The sequence below is a fragment of the Atractosteus spatula genome, chromosome 12 (assembly GCF_055471065.1).
Source record: "Atractosteus spatula isolate fAtrSpa1 chromosome 12, fAtrSpa1.hap1, whole genome shotgun sequence".
Classification (NCBI taxonomy): domain Eukaryota; kingdom Metazoa; phylum Chordata; class Actinopteri; order Semionotiformes; family Lepisosteidae; genus Atractosteus; species Atractosteus spatula.
The window spans coordinates 30,690,382-30,712,343 of NC_142717.1; the positions used below are offsets into that span (position 1 = coordinate 30,690,382).

Genomic DNA, 21,962 nt, shown 5'->3' on the forward strand with positions numbered 1-21,962 from the left:
GGATGCCGGAGTCTATCCCAATCAATACAACCTGGATGGGAAGCCAATCCATCGCAGGATTTATACACACACTCACGCAAAGACCAATTTTTTCCAGACGCCAGTTAACCTACCAGTACGTTTTTGGACTGTGGGAAGAAACCCAAGCAAACATGGGGAGAACATGAAATCTCCATGCAGATAGCAGCACCCTAGGAATGGAGCACAGGGCCACAGCGCTGTGAAGCACCAGTGCTAGCCACTGTGCCACCCTTCTCTAGACATCTGTTTTTCTAATACATAAATATATCTCAGCATCTTAAATGCAGCCCTGTGTACAACAACAGAACAGATGGAGCTGAAATGTCTGTGCTATTAACATGGGCACATTCAGTCTTACAATTTTTCATGTGATGTGTTTTCATCAGTCCTAGAATTCACGAAATGTTCTTATGGTACACAGTCTCTTTGCGTCCACGGCAGAAAATTCTATTTAAGGAAAATTGGGCTGGCCACACAGTGTTGTGGACATTCTGAGTTTTGCTTGAAATTATAAGACAATTCACCATGGGCATGGCTTTTGGTGTACATTGACTTGTCCGGTCAATGTTACAGCAGTAAGCAAATGTTACTGGATGAAAAAATGTATCAGCCATCGGCCGATTGCAGCTTTTCTTAATTTACACATCGGCCTTTTTCAGTCTTTTTCTTTGGGAGAATGATGTATTATTTTTTTTCAGGATGTTATAGACTTTTAGAATGTTGTGTCTGTGAACCTAAGGATTGTACATTCTGTATTAAAAATTCAGTCCTTTAGGTTAGCTTTGTCAATGTTTTTGAAAATATCATTCATTTCTGTTTTATATAAAAAATGTAATATGACTTGATATCATGTTACCTTTCTAAATTTACATTTTACAACTGTTGCCGCATAGTTATAAATTCAGTAAAAAATAATAAACATTATCCTAGAAACAGCCTTAAAATTGTTGTTTACAATAAATTAAATGTTCATAACATTTTTGTTTTTATGAGTGAAACCATACATTTTTGTGCTGTAAAGTCTTGGAAGTCTGTACATTTCCTTATTTACAGTACATTGTTCTCGAACGCACTACAAACCCCTTTTCAGGAGTAATGACTTTCATGGAAGACCCACTGACTTGCTTAGTAAGGGAATTTTCTTGATGATCCCCTTGAAGAGCCTTAAGTCAAATGTGTTTATCCCAACAAAATAGTTAGTAAGGAATTAAGTAAGCAATTTCTTTCTGTATTCCAAAGTCAAATGACACAAATAAGAACGCTTGAGTTCCATTTAAGAAAGCAATGAAATACAGTTTATTCACGACTTATTTTCCAACATTCCAGATTAGATTGTTGTAGCTGTTCTCTGCAATTCATTTTGAGGTTTTTGTGCAGAGAACCTTAATTCCTGTCAAGATTTTTTAACTGTAAATGGTAGGATAGCATACCAGATTTGTTTCTTTTGTGAGTATTGAATTGTATTGAAATGCAGCTTATAAAAACAAGAATTCCATTACCTTCTGAAAAGGTATATCGGTGGTTTCTCCCTGTGTTAGTTCTAGGAGTTCAGAAATAGCTCCTTTGCTGCTTTGATTCTGCACAATTATTTGTGGGTAAGTCACTTTGGATAAAAACAAAATGTTTACAAATAAGAAGAGACCATTCAGCCCATGTAGTTTGTTGGGTTTTTAATTAATTGACTGATCCCAGGATATCTTCCAGCGGTTTCTTGGAAGAGGGATTATATTTGCTTTGACAACATGGTTTGATAGCTTTTTCCACACCCCTCCTATTTTTGTTTGAATAGTTTTGAATAATTTTACCCTTAATTTCTGCTTGTCTCCACTGATTTCACAGCTTAATCTGCAAAATTCCATTGGGCTAAAGTTGTCGTTGCCCTTTTTGTATACTTGAATGCTTGAATTTTTATTGAATGCTTGAATCAAGTGCCCTCATTTCCTTCCCTGGATAAAAGCATCTGCTGAGAAAGGTATTTTCTCTTTAAAACTTTATGTCTGTTTCTGCTGTGCTTGCTCTTTGCCTTCACTCTGTCTTTTGGTCAATCAGCTTTTTTTGAAGAGAATTGTCAGTAACGACTGAGAAATCATGGAGAAACTGGCACAGTGCTCACTAGCCCGTGTTTGAAGTGTGGTGCACTGAAGCCTGAGCAACACCAGTGTGTCACAATGGACTTCCTCACAAAAATCCTGTTTTCAGAAACTTACAGTAGTAGGGGCCATCTAAAGAACAAAGGATTGGCGAGTTGCACTGGGCCATCAACAGAACAAAAACAAAGTGCATGATCCTTTAAACTGTATGCGGTACATGTTTGTGTCTGAAAGCTTTTCAAGATCCTATAGAAAAATATGGGCCAACTGAAGACTTAATTCTGAAGTTACTCCAGAATACACGTTGACATTGTAATTACTGTATGTACTTATAAGGGGTTACATTTATGTAGTGTGTTTTATAATTAAAGTTTTGGATAACAAGACTTATTTCGTATACCACTGCAGGCCAGCACTAGGGATGCCTCTTTTCTACATTTTCCTGGAATTGTTTGCATTTTAGGAAATCTGCAATTTTTTGGCACCATTTGTATTTTAATCAAAATTATATGGAATCTTACAATTTAGTTTTTTTTCTCTGTTGTGCGCAGTCACGGCACGTCAACCGATAATGCATAAATTCAAGTCTCCCTGGCAGAACTGCCTTCCAGTTGCAAAATTCAGGTCCTGAGCTTATCTACGGTTTCAGGATAAAGGGACATTGCACATACTGTACACCTTGCATGTTAAGATTGTAATGAATGTTGAAGAAGCTTTTATTAAAATAAATCAAGCCTGTGGTACAATGCTGTGTTACCTAGCAACACCCACCCACTTTCTGGCTGCTTGCACTTGTGCAAGCCTGTGTTCCAGGCAGCATATCTGCTGATTCTGAAGGCCAGGTGAACAGCTGACAGGTGTCTCCCAATCTTTCTGCCCTGCTGCCCCTGCGCCGCACACTGATGTTTAACCACAACCCGAACCCAACTGCGTGGCTGTATTGAAATCCCATTTACCCCAATGAATTTTGTCATCTTCTGCTTTTCATATGCCTCCTCCTTTTTTTCTCATTTTGATTTGCTCCTTGTAAAACATTTCCTTCCCTTTTTTTTCCTCTGGAGGAACGTTCCAGCCGATATGAGGCACAAATTCTTAAAAAACCTGCGAGATGTCTGCCAGGTTGTGACATGTAATGCTTGGTTTTATATTTGCTTGCTTCCATCTGCGTTAAGCTTTAATAACTGAAGCCAGTGAGGTACAAACTCACCATTTCCAATTTATAGAGCTCTCTGCTTTTGAGTTTTCACCTTTTTTAGAAGCTGTGAAAAGTGAGCAGTTTGTGATTCAGAGTGAGGTTAGCTGTACCCAGAAGGAAGGAGATGCAGGGCGTCTGCAATCGGTGCATGATGTCTTTGTAACAGTGCTGTTCACAAACGGAAATACTGTGGTGTTGGCTAGTATGAGAGTAACTCCTTGTAGGTGAGTTTTTGACATGAATTTGGCATTGACTACAGCGTATATACTTCTGTCCTTCCTGCTTTTTAGACATTCTTGTTCATAAGAGTCTTGAACCAGTTTTTCACTCCTCCACCCGAGCTGCTGTGCAGTGAGAGCTGTTGGGACAGAATCCATGCTGTCTGTCACTCAGGTGTGGGTGATTAGTTAGTGATGGATAAAGTCCCCTCCTGTACGTGAAGTGTACTGTTTGTCCTTGGGGATGAGCAGTGCTACACAAATGCAAGACATTAAATATAATTAAATTCCACAATAGGAAGCTTTCTCAGGTTTTTATATGCTGAGTAATTCAGGTTTTATGCCATGAAATGCTCATTTGCTGAACAGTCTTTATTAGCACAAAAGCATTATCATTCTGCTAAGTATGTGTGTGTACGCAATATTATAATTGTGGTGTTTTTTGTGAGGTTATTTTCTTTTTTTCCCCTGCTCTTGCCTTTTCTTTTTGTCATAGGTCTACTAGAGGTGATGCTATATCTAAATCAGCAGGACATTGAGCTGCCCTGGTTTTTTTAGACCTGTTCACTGCAGTTCCAAAAACGTCATAACAGGGGAATGATGTTAAATCCACCTGGGGCAATGAATAATTTTCTCAAATATGTTAATACTAACATTCTACCTTTCTTTCTCTTTTCGCAGGAGAGAACTGGAAACTCTCAAAGGTAAATGCCCCTTTAAGCTTCACTCTTTGTTTTGGAGATAATTGGCACCTGGTGACATTTTGTAAATGTGAGATTTTGCCACTTGGTGACTCTGACCTGAGTCCCGTTTTCTGCCTTGTTAATGAGAAGATATGTGGACTTTAAACAGCTAAGAAGAAGGAGAGCATGCGTAAGTGTGTTTGCCTACAATTAATCTTTATCTGTCAATAGGCCTTCAAAAGCTGAAGCTTTTGCTGTAACGCAGTTTTCAGCTAATTAGCTTCCCGTTGACAGCTGGGAATAGTTGTGTTGCTTGACAATCTCATTTGCTCAAATCCAGTTTTTGTTCTTGGAAACCAACATGTTGCAGGAAAATCAAGCACGTCCCTGAGGGAGAAGTGAAATGTAAAACTTTGGAAAGATTTAAAGGTCATCCTTCATAACTGTTTTAATGTCAGTATTGAGGATTTGGTCTGTCAGTTTACCTTTCCATATTCCCATTTAAAGTTGTGAAGAATATTAAGACTTTGGAAAGAAAATGTAGAAAGGCACCAATCTTTATTAATTAATTCAAATATGTCAGTGATATTACTGATTTTAGATACCCAGAAAATACTTGATGAGACAGTAGGCGATATTGCACCTTATTGTCTGGGATTCCTACAGCATTCAGGGTCAGCAGTGTGGAGCAGTGGTCAGGGTTCTGGAATCATAATTGAAAGGTTGTGGGTTCGAATCCCAAGTGAGACACTGCTGTTGTACCTTTGAGCCAAGGTACTCCACCCTAATTGATTCAAATTGTTAAAAAAGCCAGCTGTATAAATGGGTGCAAATGTAAGTTACTTTAGATAAAAGCATCAGCCACATAAATATAAATACTGTGCATTCTTTATCAGATCATTTGATGTATGGTTAAGCATCATATTGGCTCATGCTACTGTAGCTCCTGCCGAGGTTTTAGTTTTAGGTATTTATAAAAAGTGCGATCTGCGTCTGTCTTGGGAAGGAAAGACGAAACCTTTTTATCAGGCTATTGTCTAACAATGCAAGTCTCTCTGTTAGTTAATGGGAGCAGACTCACATATTGTCTTCAGGCGCTGTGGAATGTGTTCTGAAAGCAATTCCTTGTCAGTCTTCGAGTTCATACATAATCATTTCTAATTGGATCAATGGCCATTGTGAAATTCTAATCTACAAGGAGGGTTTTAGCTTTTTGGAAAAACATGCCCACAGTGGAAAAAATGCATGTCAGGACACATCTTAAGCAATCAGATACCCCACTCCTCAAATCTTGCTCATCTTGCTCTGTTAAACATGTGGTAATGTGAAACGCGATTGCTTTCTCTGGCAGAACCACATTATACATTTAATGAACAAGTCATATCTCACTGCCACCAAACGCCCACATACAGTAGGTGCCCATATATATAATACAGCTGCTCATTTTCTTTTCTTGAGCCTTATGTTCTAAATGAACATAGGTTGGTTGGATCTATTGAAGTGTCCTTGACTGGCCATGCAACACCAAGTGAGCCACTTTATTTTTTTATATAGACTACTGTATGTGTGTGTGTCCCCTGCCCTCCTTATAAAGCCACAGGACAGAACCAGCTCCCAGGCACACTCTCTGAACAGGAGCCATTTCTTTGGCAGAGCTGATTGGTTCATGTTAATTTTTCATGACCTCAATAGAGCGAAGATAGTGCAGCTAATTCTGAGAAAGCTCAGAGCCTTTTTGACTCCCCAACCCCAAATTGGATTGTGCCTTAATATTACAGGCTATTCTTGAGTTGTGACGATTTTACTTCTGGAATGTTTGGAACTTTGGATTGGTGGTGTTCTGTTTGTTCCACATTGTCATTTGTTACACAGTGATAGGGATTCTGTGGAGACACTAAACATGACTTCTGTAACCCTCAAGGACTGTATTTGTCTGCGGATACATTGGAGTGCTTAGGAAACGGGAAGAAATGGCATGTGCACTGGGAAGGAATCCTCCTCTGAATGTGTTGAAGACTTTTAGTTTTCCATGTTCTCTTACTCTGATCAGCTTTGAACCTTATGGCAGTGTATTTCACTGTAATTTCACCGAAATACCCCACACGTTTTGAATGGCTGCATCTGTATGTACAGTATACTGCCTGCAGTAGAACTCCACAGTTTCACATTTGGCACATTTATAGTAACTTGTTAAACCATTATCCATCATTCTGTAGCTGTGGGTTTGCGGGACTAACAAACATTAAACCAATTTATTGTTAGATTTCACTGAATTTCATTAATAGTGGGAATTTCTCAATTTCATTTTTAAAAGAATTTAACTTATATCAAGACATACTGTACATAGTTGTCTTTCATTTTTCAATGCAAGATAAGATAAGATAAATTTATTAGCCCCATACAATTTCTTGCATTAGGAATTCGTCTTTTCGAATACCCCAACTTGCTCTCCATGAGACACACAGACAGGGAGAGAAGCTTGGGGTCAGATCGCAGGGTCAGCCATTTATACGGCGCCCCTGGAGAAGTTGGGGTTAAGGGCCTTGCTCAGGGGCCCAACGGAGTAGAATTCCTCTGCCAGCTGCAGGATTTGAACCGGCAACCTTCCAGCCACAGGCGCAGATCCTTAGCCACAGAGCCACCGCTCCTTTTTTTAAAGATAATGTACATATAGTTAGCCAATTTAATTAGATTTAGTTTTTTTTAATTAAGTATTCTTGTTTTTATGAATGCACAAATTGCCCTGGATTGCTTTGAATGGTGAGATCTTTGGGTCTCTTATGTACAGTATATACACACATCTCTGCATCAGTGTCCAATGTACAGTAGAAGGTAAGATGCTGGTAAAATAACTAAATGCTTTAGCAGCCTCCCTGACAATGAAAACCTATATTGGTCACACAGAATGCTGTCAGACATTTTCTAATAAAAGTATGAAATTATTAAGTCATTATAATAAGACTTGAAGACATAATAAAAACAAAATTATTTCTGTGTCTTGTAATTGTATGTCACCATTTTCACGACTATTATTTTTATTACTGTTTTCATATTTTCAAGGACATTATGAGGCAGGATATGGTCTATGATAGTGGATCGTGGTTATACAATATATGATCTAAGGAGCTGTATGTTTTAAAGAAAGTTCCCAGTAGAGATGTTCTGTGGGTTTTACTCCATGAACAGGCTCTGATAATGAGAAGGAAAACAGTAACTTGGCAAAGAAAAAAACTTTTTCAGATTAATCCAAATAAAATGGGATTTCCGACACCCTGGTGTGCTCTTACCGGTGTGGACAGAAAGGCTTTGATATTGGTTTCAAAGCCCACAGAACCTAACCCTCATTCTGAATAAGACTGACAATCGATGAAAGAAGGAAACGGGTATTTTCTATTGCTCTGGTCTTTTTTTTTGTGAAAGGGGAAATGTCATCTGAGAGTTCCTGTTCCTGCTTGGATAGTTTAAACTATGGAACTAGAACTAAGCGTTTATTTAGAAAAGTCTTTAAAAAATATCTTCTGAAAGAAAAAGAAAAGCTGGGAGAGGGGATCTGTCAGTTTCCTGACAGAAACTACAATACAAAGGGTAAATCTTGCAGAATAGTGATTTTCCGCTTGTGGTAGACAGCTTCCGTATCTGTGCCACTGCTAAACATTGATCGAGCCAAAATGTTTTTAATTCAATCAATCTTAATTGCTAGATTGACCTTGCTGAGAAGCTTGAGGATTAGTTGGGGCTTGTTGCAGGGGAATGGGACGGGAGACTAAGGGTTGGCTGTCTCTGCTGTTGGATATGCCAGCAATGCTGTACAATGTGACACAGCAGCATAATGCTGATGAGTTCAAAATTGCTTCTTCTTGTTGATCTACTACAACTAATGGCTGTTCGACAGATCAACAGATGCTGGTTGTGCCAGGTCCAGTGTCTATTTGGTGAAGGCACAAGAGATGCAACTACATCTGTCCTCAGCTGTGAAGAAGCAGGGACAGTATTGGAGGGGGGGTTTATCTCCTAAAACAACCTTTTCTGAAAAGTGAAACATATGCAATATCCACCTAGAAAGCAGAGGATGTACAGTACAGGTCTCCCCAGACTACTACAAAATCTGAGCGGGATAAATAGTTGCACCATGGCTCACAAAATACCACGGCAGGGTAGACACACTCAGGCTCTCCACTGCTTTCTCTTGAGCGTCTTATCTTTCTGTAAGAACAGGAAAGAAAGGGGTGAAAGGGATGGAAAAAATATTAAATTCCTGTATTTGTTTGCCCTTTGAATTAGCCTGTCACTTAACCTTTGGTTAATGGCTTCTATGTTAATTGTTTTTAAGGGATAGAATAGTGAACAGGTTGAATTCTCTATAACTTATTATTTTTTGATAAATGACACATGTGTTCGTATTAGTGAGATTTTTTACAGTCTCCTTAAAACTGGGATGTTGCATTATTATAGTCTGTGTTTCAGTGGAGCCCTATCTGCCACAACTCCTTAAAGGGGAACTGCAATGCTATTTTTATATTTTAGGATTAGAAAGACTCAGCATTCAAACCACAACAAAGCATAAAATGCACACAGTTACATGTAAAATCTCTACTTTACATCACAAAATAGACTAAATTTCCAGGTATGCGTAATGCCATGTTCTATGATTCAGAATGAGGCAACAAGTCGTCCGGTGCCGTGTTGGGGCTCTATTTCATTATAAAGAAGCAGGCTTGTGAATTCATCTCTCTTAAACCAATAGAAATATTGCTTTTGATTTTGAGATGGTTTTGCTGACCAACCCTATTTAATTGATGGGTGGTGCGGTGGCTCCTTGGGTAAGGATCTGCGCCTGTGGCTGGAAGGTTGCCGGTTTATATCTCGCAGCCGGCAGAGGAATCTTACTCTGTTGGGCCCCTGAGCAAGTCCCTTAACTCCAACTGCTCCAGGGGTGCTGTATAAATGGCTGACCCTGTGCTCTGACCCCAAGCTTCTCTCCCTGTCTGTGTGTCTCATGGAGAGCAAGTTGGGGTAAGCGAAAAGATAAATTCCTAATACAATTGTATATGGCCAATAAGTGATCTTATCTTATAGCTCTGCATGCTGATCACGTTGAAACATTTCTGTGGGAAATTTCCGCTGCACAACCTTTATTCGCTTGTACATGAGTCATTACAGTGACTAGTGAGCAGGAAGGGCCGCATCATGTGTGGGAAACCGAATGCAGGTAGGCAACAACATGGTGACTTACTGTACAGTACTTTTCGCAAAGTTCATAAGTTTGTGCTTAATTCAAAATTTGTAAAATTGTGCTATAATGTCAATGAATTTATTTGGTTAACAAGATTTAATAACTGGTCTGAGAAATTGATAGTGCAGTTCCCCTTTAAATACCTCCCTGAAATATGGACCTAATTGTGGCCTTCTGACTGTGCTATGCTGCTAGGGCAGCTAACAATGTCTATGTTCTGTCTCTCACACTTGAGCTGCAAGCAACCAGGCACTAGGGATTCACAGACAGGGGGAATGCATTATTACAAGACATCAATAATGTAGCATAGCACAACACACTCAGCCGTCTTCAGCTTAGCTAAATTGCTTTAGAAAATCAGCTCCCAGAGCACTCTTTTTCTGTCACAACGTTATTCTTATGGATGCATTCTGTTAGAAAAATGAAATTAAGTGTTGGTGGTCACATTGTTGTTGATGCACTTTTTTTTTAGCAAATGTGAAACAAATGCAGTTTGGAAGTGACCAGCTTTAGATGGTTAGATTTCAGGGTTTTTTTGTGCTTTTGTTCAAATTGTTTGAATGTTGACGCTGGGGTATTGCCTCTTTAGTAGTGATTATTGCCTTGGCTTCTATACCATTTGTCTAAATGATACTAAAAACCGAAACAGCAGAACTTTCTTGAAATACCTTCGGATGTTCTAAAATGCTGCATCCTTGCACACTAGAGGACAGCCTCTCCAGTCAGCAACACTGACTGCAATGAGAACAGAGTTTTGTGTTAAAAATGTTGAACCGTGGTCACGACAGGTCTGAGACCTTGTTCTGAAACATTAGCAACTTTCCATCTCTTTAACAATTTTAGGTTTTGCAAACCTATTCAGACCAATAGCGGTATGTGCTGCCCCTGATAACACATGCTATATACAGTATTGTGTGGTTTTCTGGGTCTTCCTTGATATGCATCCAGTGACACAAGTATCCTTTTTGTGAAGCTGGTGTTAAGGTAATTTTTACAAAACTGCTCCTACTGGTCTTGGAACATGAACGATCGGTTCCTCCTGGAAAACGATTGTGCTTTTACAGTTGTTTCCCAGTCGGTCCTTTTGAGGGAATGCAACTTCAGCAGCTTTGTGACTGGCCTTCAGCTGTCTACGTGGCTGGTTAGCAGCCTGACAGGCCTAGACGTGAGGAAAAAAAAAGCTAATCTGCGTGCAGTGGAAAGTGGATTTACCTAATGGAGTCTGCAGTGGTCTTAACCCCCGATAATTAAATCGCTCAGAAAGTGGAAGTGCTACTCTGCAGCTTCTGTCACAGCAGTCTGTGTGCAGGTCACCTCTGATGGGAATTGCATGGATTTTATTCTGTTTGCCTTCTGAACTTCATTAACTGCTAAACAGTGCGCAACATTATTTAATATTTCCACCGTGGCTTAGGCGACATTGCTGCATGTCTCTAATTCCTGTGTGGGACCTGGAGGAGAAACTGGAACGGTGACTACTGAGAGATGCTGTGCTGTTATTCCAGGCTGTAATGCTTTTCTGCTCTGCAGATGGCAGTTTAAAATTGACCCAGGAGGTTTAGTAATTTTATTATCTGGTAATCTGGGCCCATTTATGGGATTGATTTTATACGCTATATTTTTTTTCCCTTTACATTATGTGTTATATGTGTACAGAATAAATTATGATTGAGAACGCTTTATTGTTTTTACAGGTTACAGGTTTCTATATAGATTCACATTTGTTTTTGAAGAACCTTTGAGACTCCCATTTGCATTTCCTGCGTGCAGACTTTATAGAGGAGAAATTAATAAAGATAAATAGAGATAGATGAAGATAAATTGGGTATTTCTCGCAATCAAGCTTCAGTTGCCTTTCGTTAAGGTTGTTTTAGGGCAGGAACTATAAGAACTGTCTGTCTTGTGGTAACATTCATGCAGGCATACTGTAAATGTGCAGTATTTGCCAGTCTTCTGCACCACATCATTCCTCCATAAACAACACAATGTTCTTCAACCCCATTAAGGAAAAGCTGGGGTTTGAGGCAGACCTGAAAGATTCCCACAACAGAAGTGGAATGAAAGACCAAAGGCAGTCTTCCAGGCTGTGAGTAATGTCAATTTGCAAGCTTTTGCTAAGGCATTTTTTTCTCCCTTCGGAAATAAAGATGGGAGGATTATGCAGAAGCTTGAGAGGACAGTGATGTGTAAAAAAAAAGCTTTAAAATTGTGTCACGGTGAATACATCATTTGTTCAGTAAGAGCCTTCCTCATTAGGGCAAACACCAAATGAGTGGATCTTTATGCATGACTGCATTTGAGACCTATAAATATTGAAAGCCAATCAATTGTGTTAAGGATAGTGAGTATTACTCATATACTTCATAGACCTCAGTATTTAATTAGAAAATTATTGCACAATTATCTTAACTGTGTTAAGATATTAATGTTTTGCTTTTTTTTGCTTTAAATGTTACATTGAGCTTGGGTTATTTAATAAGGAACTGGTTTCGTTTTCTGTGGTTTTGTTTTTGTCTTGCAAAACTCTTTCACAGTTTTTCTATTTCCAAATAAATTCCTAATCAGTTTTTTTATGGTTATTGTTTTCTCTTTGATTTGCCCAATGTTTTAATGTACTCTAAGAAAGCAAATATGAGCTGGAGTGCAGAGCGATAAAGCTTAAGAAATCCTCCTTGTTTCATCAGCATGAAAGGTGTAAGACAACATTTCAGTACAGTATATCATTGTACCATTAATTAGAGCATGCTGTAAATTTGTCAGATTTAGATGAGCTACTTTAAAAGGTGGTTTTACTTTTTTATATCTGTGGCAGGAAAGGATTTTTTTTCTTTTTTTTTCCTCCAGTCCGTAATTTATTCTAGTCATTTCAAAGAAGATAAACCGAGTTTTTGCAAAGAATTGAGACTTTGTAATGCAACCCCCCTTTCAACCTGTTTCAGAATCTGATTTCCTCCTACAGGAGGATGTCATGTTAATTGAAGAATTCCCCAGCAGCAAATTACCAAGATCATCTATGAAATTATTAGAAGTGGGAGATTACAAAAATGTTCAAGAAGAACACGATCTTTGATGAACATTTTAATATTTACATTTTAAAGCATTCTTCCTTCGGCAAAAAGATATTCCGCTCGGTGAACACACTGTGTAAAGAACCTTTGTTCGCATGTCACTCCATCATGAAGATGAGAACATTTTTGTGCAGATGAGTTTGTTTGTTTTGCATGTTTTGGCTTCATTTTCCAGGCCTGTGAACCAGTGATCCAAGATACTCGCCTTGCCAGGCTTCTGATTTATTGAGTTTATTAGTTTGATAAATGGGTGCCTGTGCTGTGGTAGCAATGGTCTAAAGAGCCAGGACTCTGTATTCAATATCGCAGTACCCTGCTGATTATCTTGATGGAATTAGACAGCCTTACTCAATAGTAGTCCTGCTGGAAAGTGGGTGGTCTGTTTTGGGAGGGGAGGAGAAGTCCTCCTATTTTACATAAACACATATACAGTAACATACAGAAATTGTGTTCAGAAAGTGCAATAAGTCTTTGATTGTATAACAGGTTAGATAGACCTTTTTTAACTTGATTCAGTGAAAGGTGAGTGATCCTTTCATTGTGCAATATCACTTTATAAAATGGAATTATTAACTTAAAATGTCATGTTTTTTTTTTAGTCTAGCGCTAGTCTGTTAAGACTTTCAGATTTATTATCTCATTTATTATCTAATTGGAAGGAAGCAGAATCAAATCCTTCATGGGTTTAATGTAGAGAACAGGGAAGCCAGTCTTACCAAAGGTCTCTCTAGTTTATCAGCCCATCACATCCCTACTCATTTCAGTTGGTGTATCATGGAGATTGACACTGTGGTTGGCCCCGTCAGGAAATTACCAAGCAGAGACTGGAGTCACTGTGCACTTTCTCTGACTGCTCCAGTGTGTCATGGGAAGGGCTGAGTGCGACAAGCAGTGGTATGTTTGTCTTTTACTTAAAAGCTAAAACAACACAAGTTATCCAGTGTGGGTGTTCAATAACATTAGAAACAGATTACTTCAGATTTCTAAATATTGTTTTTAATGACCTTTTGTCTTCTTCACTTGTAATAAGCTGATATCCCTTCTTGATTTAACTTAAGAGGAAGTTGTTACATGTAAGATGACCTCAGTTGTTTTGGCTTAGTAATTACGTCGAAGCCCAAGGGACAAGGCAGCTGCCTAGGAAATCATTATTCATTCTGGAGGATTGCCATTGCAAGAGCTTGTCTTAACTCCTGTTTCAGACTGGAGAACCTTATAGTATAGACATGGATTGGATCTTAATGTTCCATGGAGAGTGATCTCCTCAGTCCTCCTGTCCTGCCCATCTTTCAGAAGTGTGCCAGGGCTTTCCTCATCCTGCACCTCAGCAAGGGATTCTTCTGCTCCGCTCTGCTGCAACCTCGATTGAAACTGTTGTATTGATCCTGCAGTTCATCATGGCTTTTTGTAGCAAGATTGAACAGGGGGGGTGGATCTGAGGGGCTGCAAGCCATGAAGCTGCCAGACCAGGGATGAGCCACTGGGAGTTTTTTAAAGGCACAGATCCACTGTGCTGATTAAGAAATTATTCTGTTTTCCTACTGTAAGCAGCTATCTCCATGAATGCACTCAGGGTCTTGGGATTGCTGTTACTTATTGGGTCGGTCACAAGTCTGTATTTTTTCTTGTTAGAAAAGCAGTCATGCTTTCTTTGCTGCAAATTTCTCATTAGCATATTTCTGAAGCTTTTACAATGCCCTTTACTGTTCTCCCTTTACTTGACAGATTCAGTAAAATGAATACCCTTGAAAGCAAGCAACATTACAAATGGACAGCACCTACTGTAATAGTATCTGGGCCCGCTCCCTGTGATGTCATGGAGTGCTAGAAGCCACAGAGGCACTAAATCATTGGGATTGTGTTACAGTACAACCTGGTCCAGATGTCACCAGCTGTGGAAATCCCTTCTACAGAAGCAGACGTTTCCACAGCTCTTGCAGCACACCTTCCCAGATGTGTTCAGTTGCATTCATGTCAGCACTATTATTCACGGCTTGCAAAGATTATTTTCCTTGTCATTGCTTAACTTTGCCTATAAATTTGAAAGGTGCTAGTAAGACATACTGTCCAATTTTGCCACCCTGAAGGCTGAACTGGTGATTTCATCCAGGTTATGACGACGTCATTTATAAGGAGCCAGATTGTATTTTGCTGCCTAGCTATGGCCTAAGCACAGGGGTTTATTGTTTTCTTTCTACTGGGGGCAGGGAGCATTTATCACATCTGTTGAGAGAGTATCTGCACTTTCCTTTGAGATAGCACTATCACAGCCCAACTAAGCATCCTTCTTAGACTTGTTATTCATTTGCTAACTTTGCAGTTTTGCGTACAAAAGCAGTGTAGCTGAAGATGCTCATCAGTGGAAGAAGCAAAGGAGCCTCTTACACGAAACACCTGTCACCTGGATCAGAGGTCATGGACTGGGAATGCACAAGGGTGGGGACACAAAAGCAAGCCACATCAGATCTCTGTGCACGAACAGCAACTCTGTTGCTTTTCTGTGGTGATAGTTGTAAAGATGATTGAGTAGAACAGGATTACCGGCTGGCCTAATGTGGATTTAACAGGAGCCAGCATTGCTTGAGGACCGGAGCTGTGTGTGGTTTTTTTTTGGTCCACGTTCCTCCCCCTCGTTTGTGGCCAGTTAGTGGTATGTTCCCATGTACAGCCTCCCCAGCCCCCGACAGACTGCAGGCAGCTCGTGGGAAGTCTGTGAGAGTCTGTCAGCGAGGGAGCGTGGAGGGCGATATCGCTGCGCTGTGCAGAGAGCAGGCTGTCTCCTTAGTGGCTCTGCTCAGCTCTTCTCATCCTCTCTCTCGTACACTCAGAAGATGCCCATCAGTCGAGCTGTGTGCTGAACTGTTTTTTTTTTTTCACGTTACGCCTGCACTGTGCTTCTCCACTGAGGCAGCGATGTCTTCTCCGGGATCTACTGACAGCAGCAAAAGGAATTCCTGTAGGTTATGCGTTTGCTTCTCTCCTTTCAGTCGGACGAATAAAGCTGAACCTTAGGTTTTTAGCTGGCGCTTTCTCTCAACAGCGGAGCGCATCGCTGTTGTTGTGGCTCTGGGGTTTAGTTTAATGTAACGGTGCTGGCAATAAGAAATGACAGGCTTGAAGGGCTGACGTTTTGAACTTCTCACGGAAATAAGCTGTGGTCTGGGCTGTTGTCTTCTCTTGGGTACTGTGCTGGTGAATGCAGTATATGAAGCAAAGTGCTGTTAGTCACGGTGGCATTCTGTGCCAAGATTGCCGTGATGCTGCATGCTGAAACCCCAGTGCACAAGTGGGTGTTGCATGTTGCCTGTCACCTGTTTGAACTTGGTAAATATGTTACTCGTTTATGGCAAAGTTCTGCCAGTGTTTTCTGAATGCTTAATAGTGTCTCCACATCAGTCTGCATGAGAAGATCTTTCAGTATTTCTTCTTTTTCTTTAATGTGCTTAGCAGTACACAATAGAGAAAAAAATGCTTACTTTCAGAGGAAGAGACAGGAGTCTGGGGGCTTGCCGCAATTATTACCGCATCTTACACAGGAGGTGATGGTGATTAATAGAACTTAATAATGAATTTTAAGCCTGACAGATGTGCAGAGCCCTGAAAGTCTGGCATTGATCATAGTCTTGGCTTTTATTGCAAACATTATTTTTTCAAAGCCCTTTCTGTCTGCCATGTGTACAGAATGCTGACATGATTTAGCATTATGGTTCCTACATCTTTGCTCTTAGGGGGGAGAAAAGGCTTGAAAGGAATTTAGCTCCAAGGGGAGCATTAATTATCATTTTCCTTGCCATGCTATGGTCCTGCTTAAGTGTTTTAATTAACTCAATGGAACCTGGGTATACATCATTGCATTCATGTGCTCACTTCAGTTAGTAAATTTGGTGATGACAAAATCTACTTTTTTACTTGTCATGCAGGAGAGCTATTATAACATTGAACGTTCCTTAAGATGAGATATTTAGAAACAGTTCTTTTCATTTCCATCAAACAATCATTTAATAACATGCACATGGTACTATAAAAACATACACAATCTTTGGTAATACTGTACTTAAAAAATGATAAAACAGCATTCCATTTTCAAAAGCCTGAAAAGAGTTTAAGTTGATATTTAAATAAAATATAGTTTTAGTCTAAACTGGTAAATTTGTTAAATGGTATTGTAAGAACAGTCTAAATGGAAAGCAGTATCTTTTGCATTAAAACCTTTTCCATATTTCAGTGTTTTTCAGTCATGAACACTGTGCCACTGACTTCAGGTCTATATGAGTTCACATTAAATATTAATTCCAATAAAACAGACCCACACAAAATCAATTAGTTACTGAATAGTATTAATTAGAAGCTGGTTCCTAAAGGCAGATTTTGTCCCTATTGCAGTTTTTTGACTGAGTGAAACAGATTAAATCTGGTTCATTATAATCACAATTATTTTACAGTTGGGCCTTATTTGTCCATCATAGGAAAGGAGACCCAAGTTAAGAAAGAATGCACAAAGTTAGAAAAGTGATTTAGAGGATATAGTTTCTGATGGAGTTTTTCAGATAAAAAGCTAGTGTTTTTAGAACTTCCATCATGTTTTTGAAGGCAAATAATCTTCGAATTGGTGTTCTCGTTTAAGGACAATGCTGAACTTAAAATAAATCCATTCCCAATTTTAAGATTAAAGAGTGCCAACTCTTCTTTATTAATTCACTGGCCTCATTGTTTTCTAGTTTTTTGGAGCTGTAAATGTTTTGAGGGGAATATGAATGCCAATACCAGCCACATGGGACTGTCATGAAAGTGGTGTGCAGGCGTATGTAACTGATCCATTACCTACGTTGCTGTGACAACAAACTCTGAATCTAAAAGGCAGAGTACACAGCAAACAGTGTTTCCAGCTTTTTTTTTTAGTTCAATTATTCACCATCACCCAATGTGATATTAACAAGTGTTGCTGTTTTTATTAATTAATTTGCGGAGAAATCTGTTTGTCATATGGCAAGAACTTCACCAGCCATGTTGCTGATGATGTGCAGAGAAGCGCCTTCGTGCTTCAATGGCGTCAGTGCTCAGCGGCTCCCACGCGGCCCGAGCAGTCACAAAACAAACACGCCACGATCACAACGACGCTGCCGCTAGCGCCACTGATCGACAGCGACCTGGAGCTTCTGGAAATAACAGATTCCTGAGAAGTGCTCGCCAAGTTGCTCGATGTCTTTTGAACTTCTTACTGATTTGCGAAGAACGATTAGTATTGCCGTTTATGACAGGTTTCAGTTAATAGACCATTTAAGATGGCAAAATGCTGAGAAATGTAGCTTTTATGGTACTGCTCTCAGTTATACAACACCATACATAGAAGTATAATCATTTCTGTACTGTTTTGGTCGAAGTTACAAAATACCACCCTACATTCTGTAATTTTTCATAGTCACATGACTCTTTGGAATATAAGGCACTTACAGATCTAAGATAATAACTTAACTTTCAGACAGAGGGATTTTTCCATTTTAAAAGCAACAAAAGCAGCAAAGTTGTGTTGACTATAAAGAAATGAATACATCCTTTATTAAAGTATTTTTAGGGGTTTATCTGAAGCTGGGTACTACTGTGTGAATCCTGTCTATACTGTCAGTCATGAAGCACAGAGTTAGCAGGTGGTTGAACACCTGTATCAGGTCGAACCCCAATTCATCTGTCAGGTCTGTCCTGCCCTCCTACTCTTTGAAGGCCTGGATTCATGTGCATAACAATCTGACATGGGAGAGGGAGGTACTAATTACAGCAGCGCAGCTATATCAGATAATATTCCCAAAGTGTAACAGATGGCAGCCAGGTTCTGAGAGTGCACTTGCAATTCAGGGAGCAGGAGCAAATACTGTGTATACTGCTGCCTGCAGAGAGGAATACACAGGAGCTACTGTCAGAAAAGTGGCTATGGTTATTTACATATATGGTGAGCTGACATGCATCTGTAGTCCACAAATGCTTTTTTAAAAGGGAAATTCAGGCCAAATGTACAGTAAAATGCAATCAAAGCACATTTGTGTGCATATCATCTTTAGAGTTGTGTTTAAATTATTCTGCAGCAGGTACTGTATATATGGGAATAATGACCTGGAGTGTAAACAAGTGGCTTAAATGTATTTGGTAAATGTAATATACAGTAGGTCCATCCCAGATTATGCCACACAATCAAGTAGTCTACTGTGCAATTTTAATGCAGAGAGAATATGAGCTAGTCATTCAATTATAACAAATTATTTGCTAATGCCAGTTCATTTATTTGCCAGTTTTGTTATTTTCCTTCCATGCCTCAACATACTGTAGCAGTGCTCAATACTTGTTTCCAGAAGTTATTCTGCTGTGAACGTGATGTTCAGTCATGCAGGAAATATTTAAATGCGACTGGTATTGGTGTGAGGCCAATAGCTCTTAGTATGGATAACTAATTGACATGTTACACACAGCTATGTTGAAGGAAATAACATTTGAGAAATGTTTCGAATTTTCCAAAAGTGATCTGAAGTGCCAATGGGGAGGGTCTGTGCTAATGAAGACGCTCCTCTTAGTAGAATGTGCTCAAACTGGCCTGCAAATGTTTCAGGACCTTGTTGAATATACGCCTCATCCTGTTCAAGTGCTCTTGTTGCTAATTAGAGGCTCATTACGTTGTGTGGTGCGGGATATTGGGGTCAGTATATACGGTATCCATACTTCAGTTCAACGTTTGGCATCAGTAAACACTGTACAGAAAAATGGGAGATTGTTTCCTCTTCTCTACCCTTAACTCTTAGTCTCTGCATCCCGGCTGCCATCTGTGTTCCTCAGGCATTGATGAGGAGAAGTCTCATAACAGAGGAGGCAGCCCAGTGTCTCCCTTGTTGCATAAGGAGACCCCCACACAGGGGAGAATGCGGCCTTCAAAACGTGGGAAATGGAAACCCTCAGAACATGAAATCAGGAGTGCCTGGCAGAGATCCCTTCGTCATGAGAGATGATCCAGATGCTTTATTGTTGTGTTTTCATGACCTTCTGCCAGCATTCTGCTCTCCAGGCAGGAAGTCTGAGCAGCTTACTGTTAGGTGATGTTTGCTGTCAGGCAGCATGGCAATCAGACTGTGTGAGAGGCATTCCAGTTTGCTGCTTACTTCAGTGTGAGAATTATTATCAACTGTAATCCATTGACTGCTTGACTTTTGGTTGCCTTGGCTTTGCATTACTGATGGTTTCGGTTTTTTTTCTTTTGCTTAGACACCGGGGCTAGTGCTTTTCAACATCCTGGCCCTTCTTTAGCAGCGATGTTGCATTTCTTTAGTATTTCATTGAAAACAAGCACGTCACACAGCACTTTGTGTCATTGCTCTTTGCAGGAAGGTGGTTGGTACGGACGATCCTATGACAATGGTAGAAAGATTCAATAAAGAAGGACAATGAAGTCATTCTTAAAATGTGTGGTATCCTGCCCACCTTCGCTGGAGTGTCATCCATTGTACCTTAGAACTCAGCAGGTCATGCAGTTCAGTTCTAGTGGTTCAATCCTGCTCCCCCCAGCTGTGTATTTGTTTAGGCCACCACCAATGAACACACTCAGCTGGTGTCCATTACAGCTGAGCTCTTTGCACAAATGGAACTCTTTGCTTAAAGAAATGCTTAAATGACCCAAAACTTTACCAAAACTTTGCTTGGTTCGAACCCATGAAAGTTTTTTTTTCCCTCTGTTTCGGGGCTGGGAGATATTAAGTTACTCAATAAACATAATAGTTAAAAGACAGCCTCCTACACATATAGAGACCGAAAGCAACAAGTTCATTTTAAACCTGCTATTATGTCTAATAGTGGTTCAATGACTTAACTGAGTGCTCAAAAGAAACAGACACCAGCAGGTCTCAGGGTTCCCAAGAGCAACACCTGACATCAGCTGTAAATGCACATATATTTATATATGTATATCTTCCGTTGTAAGTGCACATCTATTTTTATTGACTTGAATCTATAAAAGTTTGCATCTGAAGAAAGGATGGATTCTGCAGGGGAACTTTGTGAAGATCATGGTTTTGCTGATCTGTGGGTCAGCTGGAAGGACTGGTCGCTCAGTGAATGTGATGGGGGTGGTTTACGCGCTGTGGTCAGGCCCTCCCACCCCTCCCCACTCATTGTGGCCAGGATCCCAAGTGCAATTGTCTGGAGGCCATGTTCTCCCAATTCTGACTGGATGAGCTCACAGTCCGCGGCCCGAGCTGCCATTTGCTGTGTCCTTCCCTTTTAATTTCACGGCAGGATCCCGCTTGGGCTCATGGCAGGAGCTCGCAGGGCTCCCAGGTACCGGCCATCCGCTGTGAGTGCTGCCCAGTGATTGATACAGTGCAAGAGCCGTGCCGCTTGTATTGTAATTGCTTTTGATGCAGCCCATTTTCAAAGCACTGCCAGGGGACAAATACCGGAGACCAGCTAGCCTGGCCTCATATCTCCTTTTTATTAGAACTCGGGAGTTCATTTTCTCAGTGCCAGGCTGTCCAGCACAAAGCAATGCAGCATATTGTCTGCTATAAATCTGAAAATTATTGGTCTAGTATAATGTTTAATATACTGTAGTATTACATTTTTTTTATACTGCAAAGCTCTCTATATCATCCTCATAAAGGAAAGGCCCAGATGTTTATTTGCGTTGCACGGGCTGATTTACTGACTTGTGTCTGTAAATGCCTCATATTAACTCAGTGGTTTCTCAATGGCTTGAGATAAGAGACCTCAGTGTGTGCATACAAATACATCCGAGCTAAGCTACTTATAACTGGGATCTGGTTTTTGTGTTGACTCATTCTCTAACCTTTGTTTCAGTCAGCCAGCAGTAGGGGGTCAATAGTGCTTTAATAGTGATCCCATCAGAGTATTTTAGTTTTCTCAATTGGTCATTTTGTATTGTATTTTTTATGTAAAGTGCCTTGAGAATACTCTATATTTAAAGGCACTATTAAAGAATAAAATTAATTCATTTTATTGCTGTAGTTTAAGTGCGTAATCATTAAGCATGTACATTACCAGTAATATATGACTTAACACAGTCACGTCTGTTTTCTTCAACAGTATTACGCAATTCAGCAATAACATCAATAATAACATCAGACACTTCCAATGAAATGTAATGCATCAACTGCGTAGTTTTGCTTTTTTCGAAGAGATGAAAACTACTAAAATCAGAAAATGAGTGCAGTAATATCATTATATAAAGAGCATGTGTCACTTAGGGTTCAGTGAAAGTGTCTTGTACAGTATGTAATACAGTATATTACTGTATGTTCAATTTGTTTATTGGATTTCAGAGAAAATAAAGGAATATTACATGGTACCATGTGCAATAATAAACAAATGCTGTCACTTAGGGGTGGCGCGGTAGCTCTGTGGCTAAGGATCTGTGCCTGTGGCTGGAAGGTTGCTGGTTCGTATCCAGCGGCCGGCAGAGGTA

At 39.9% G+C, this 21,962-nt stretch overlaps 1 protein-coding gene across 1 annotated transcript in view; it reads left to right on the forward strand.

Annotated features, from left to right (window-relative positions):
- dtnbp1a (dystrobrevin binding protein 1a) overlaps positions 1–21,962 on the forward strand; it is a 103,061-nt gene that overhangs the window by 31,950 nt on the left and 49,149 nt on the right. The window contains exon 7 of the mRNA XM_088928764.1: positions 4,206–4,228. Within this exon, the coding sequence (XP_088784890.1) occupies positions 4,206–4,228 (23 nt within the window). The remainder of the gene's footprint in view (positions 1–4,205; positions 4,229–21,962) is intronic.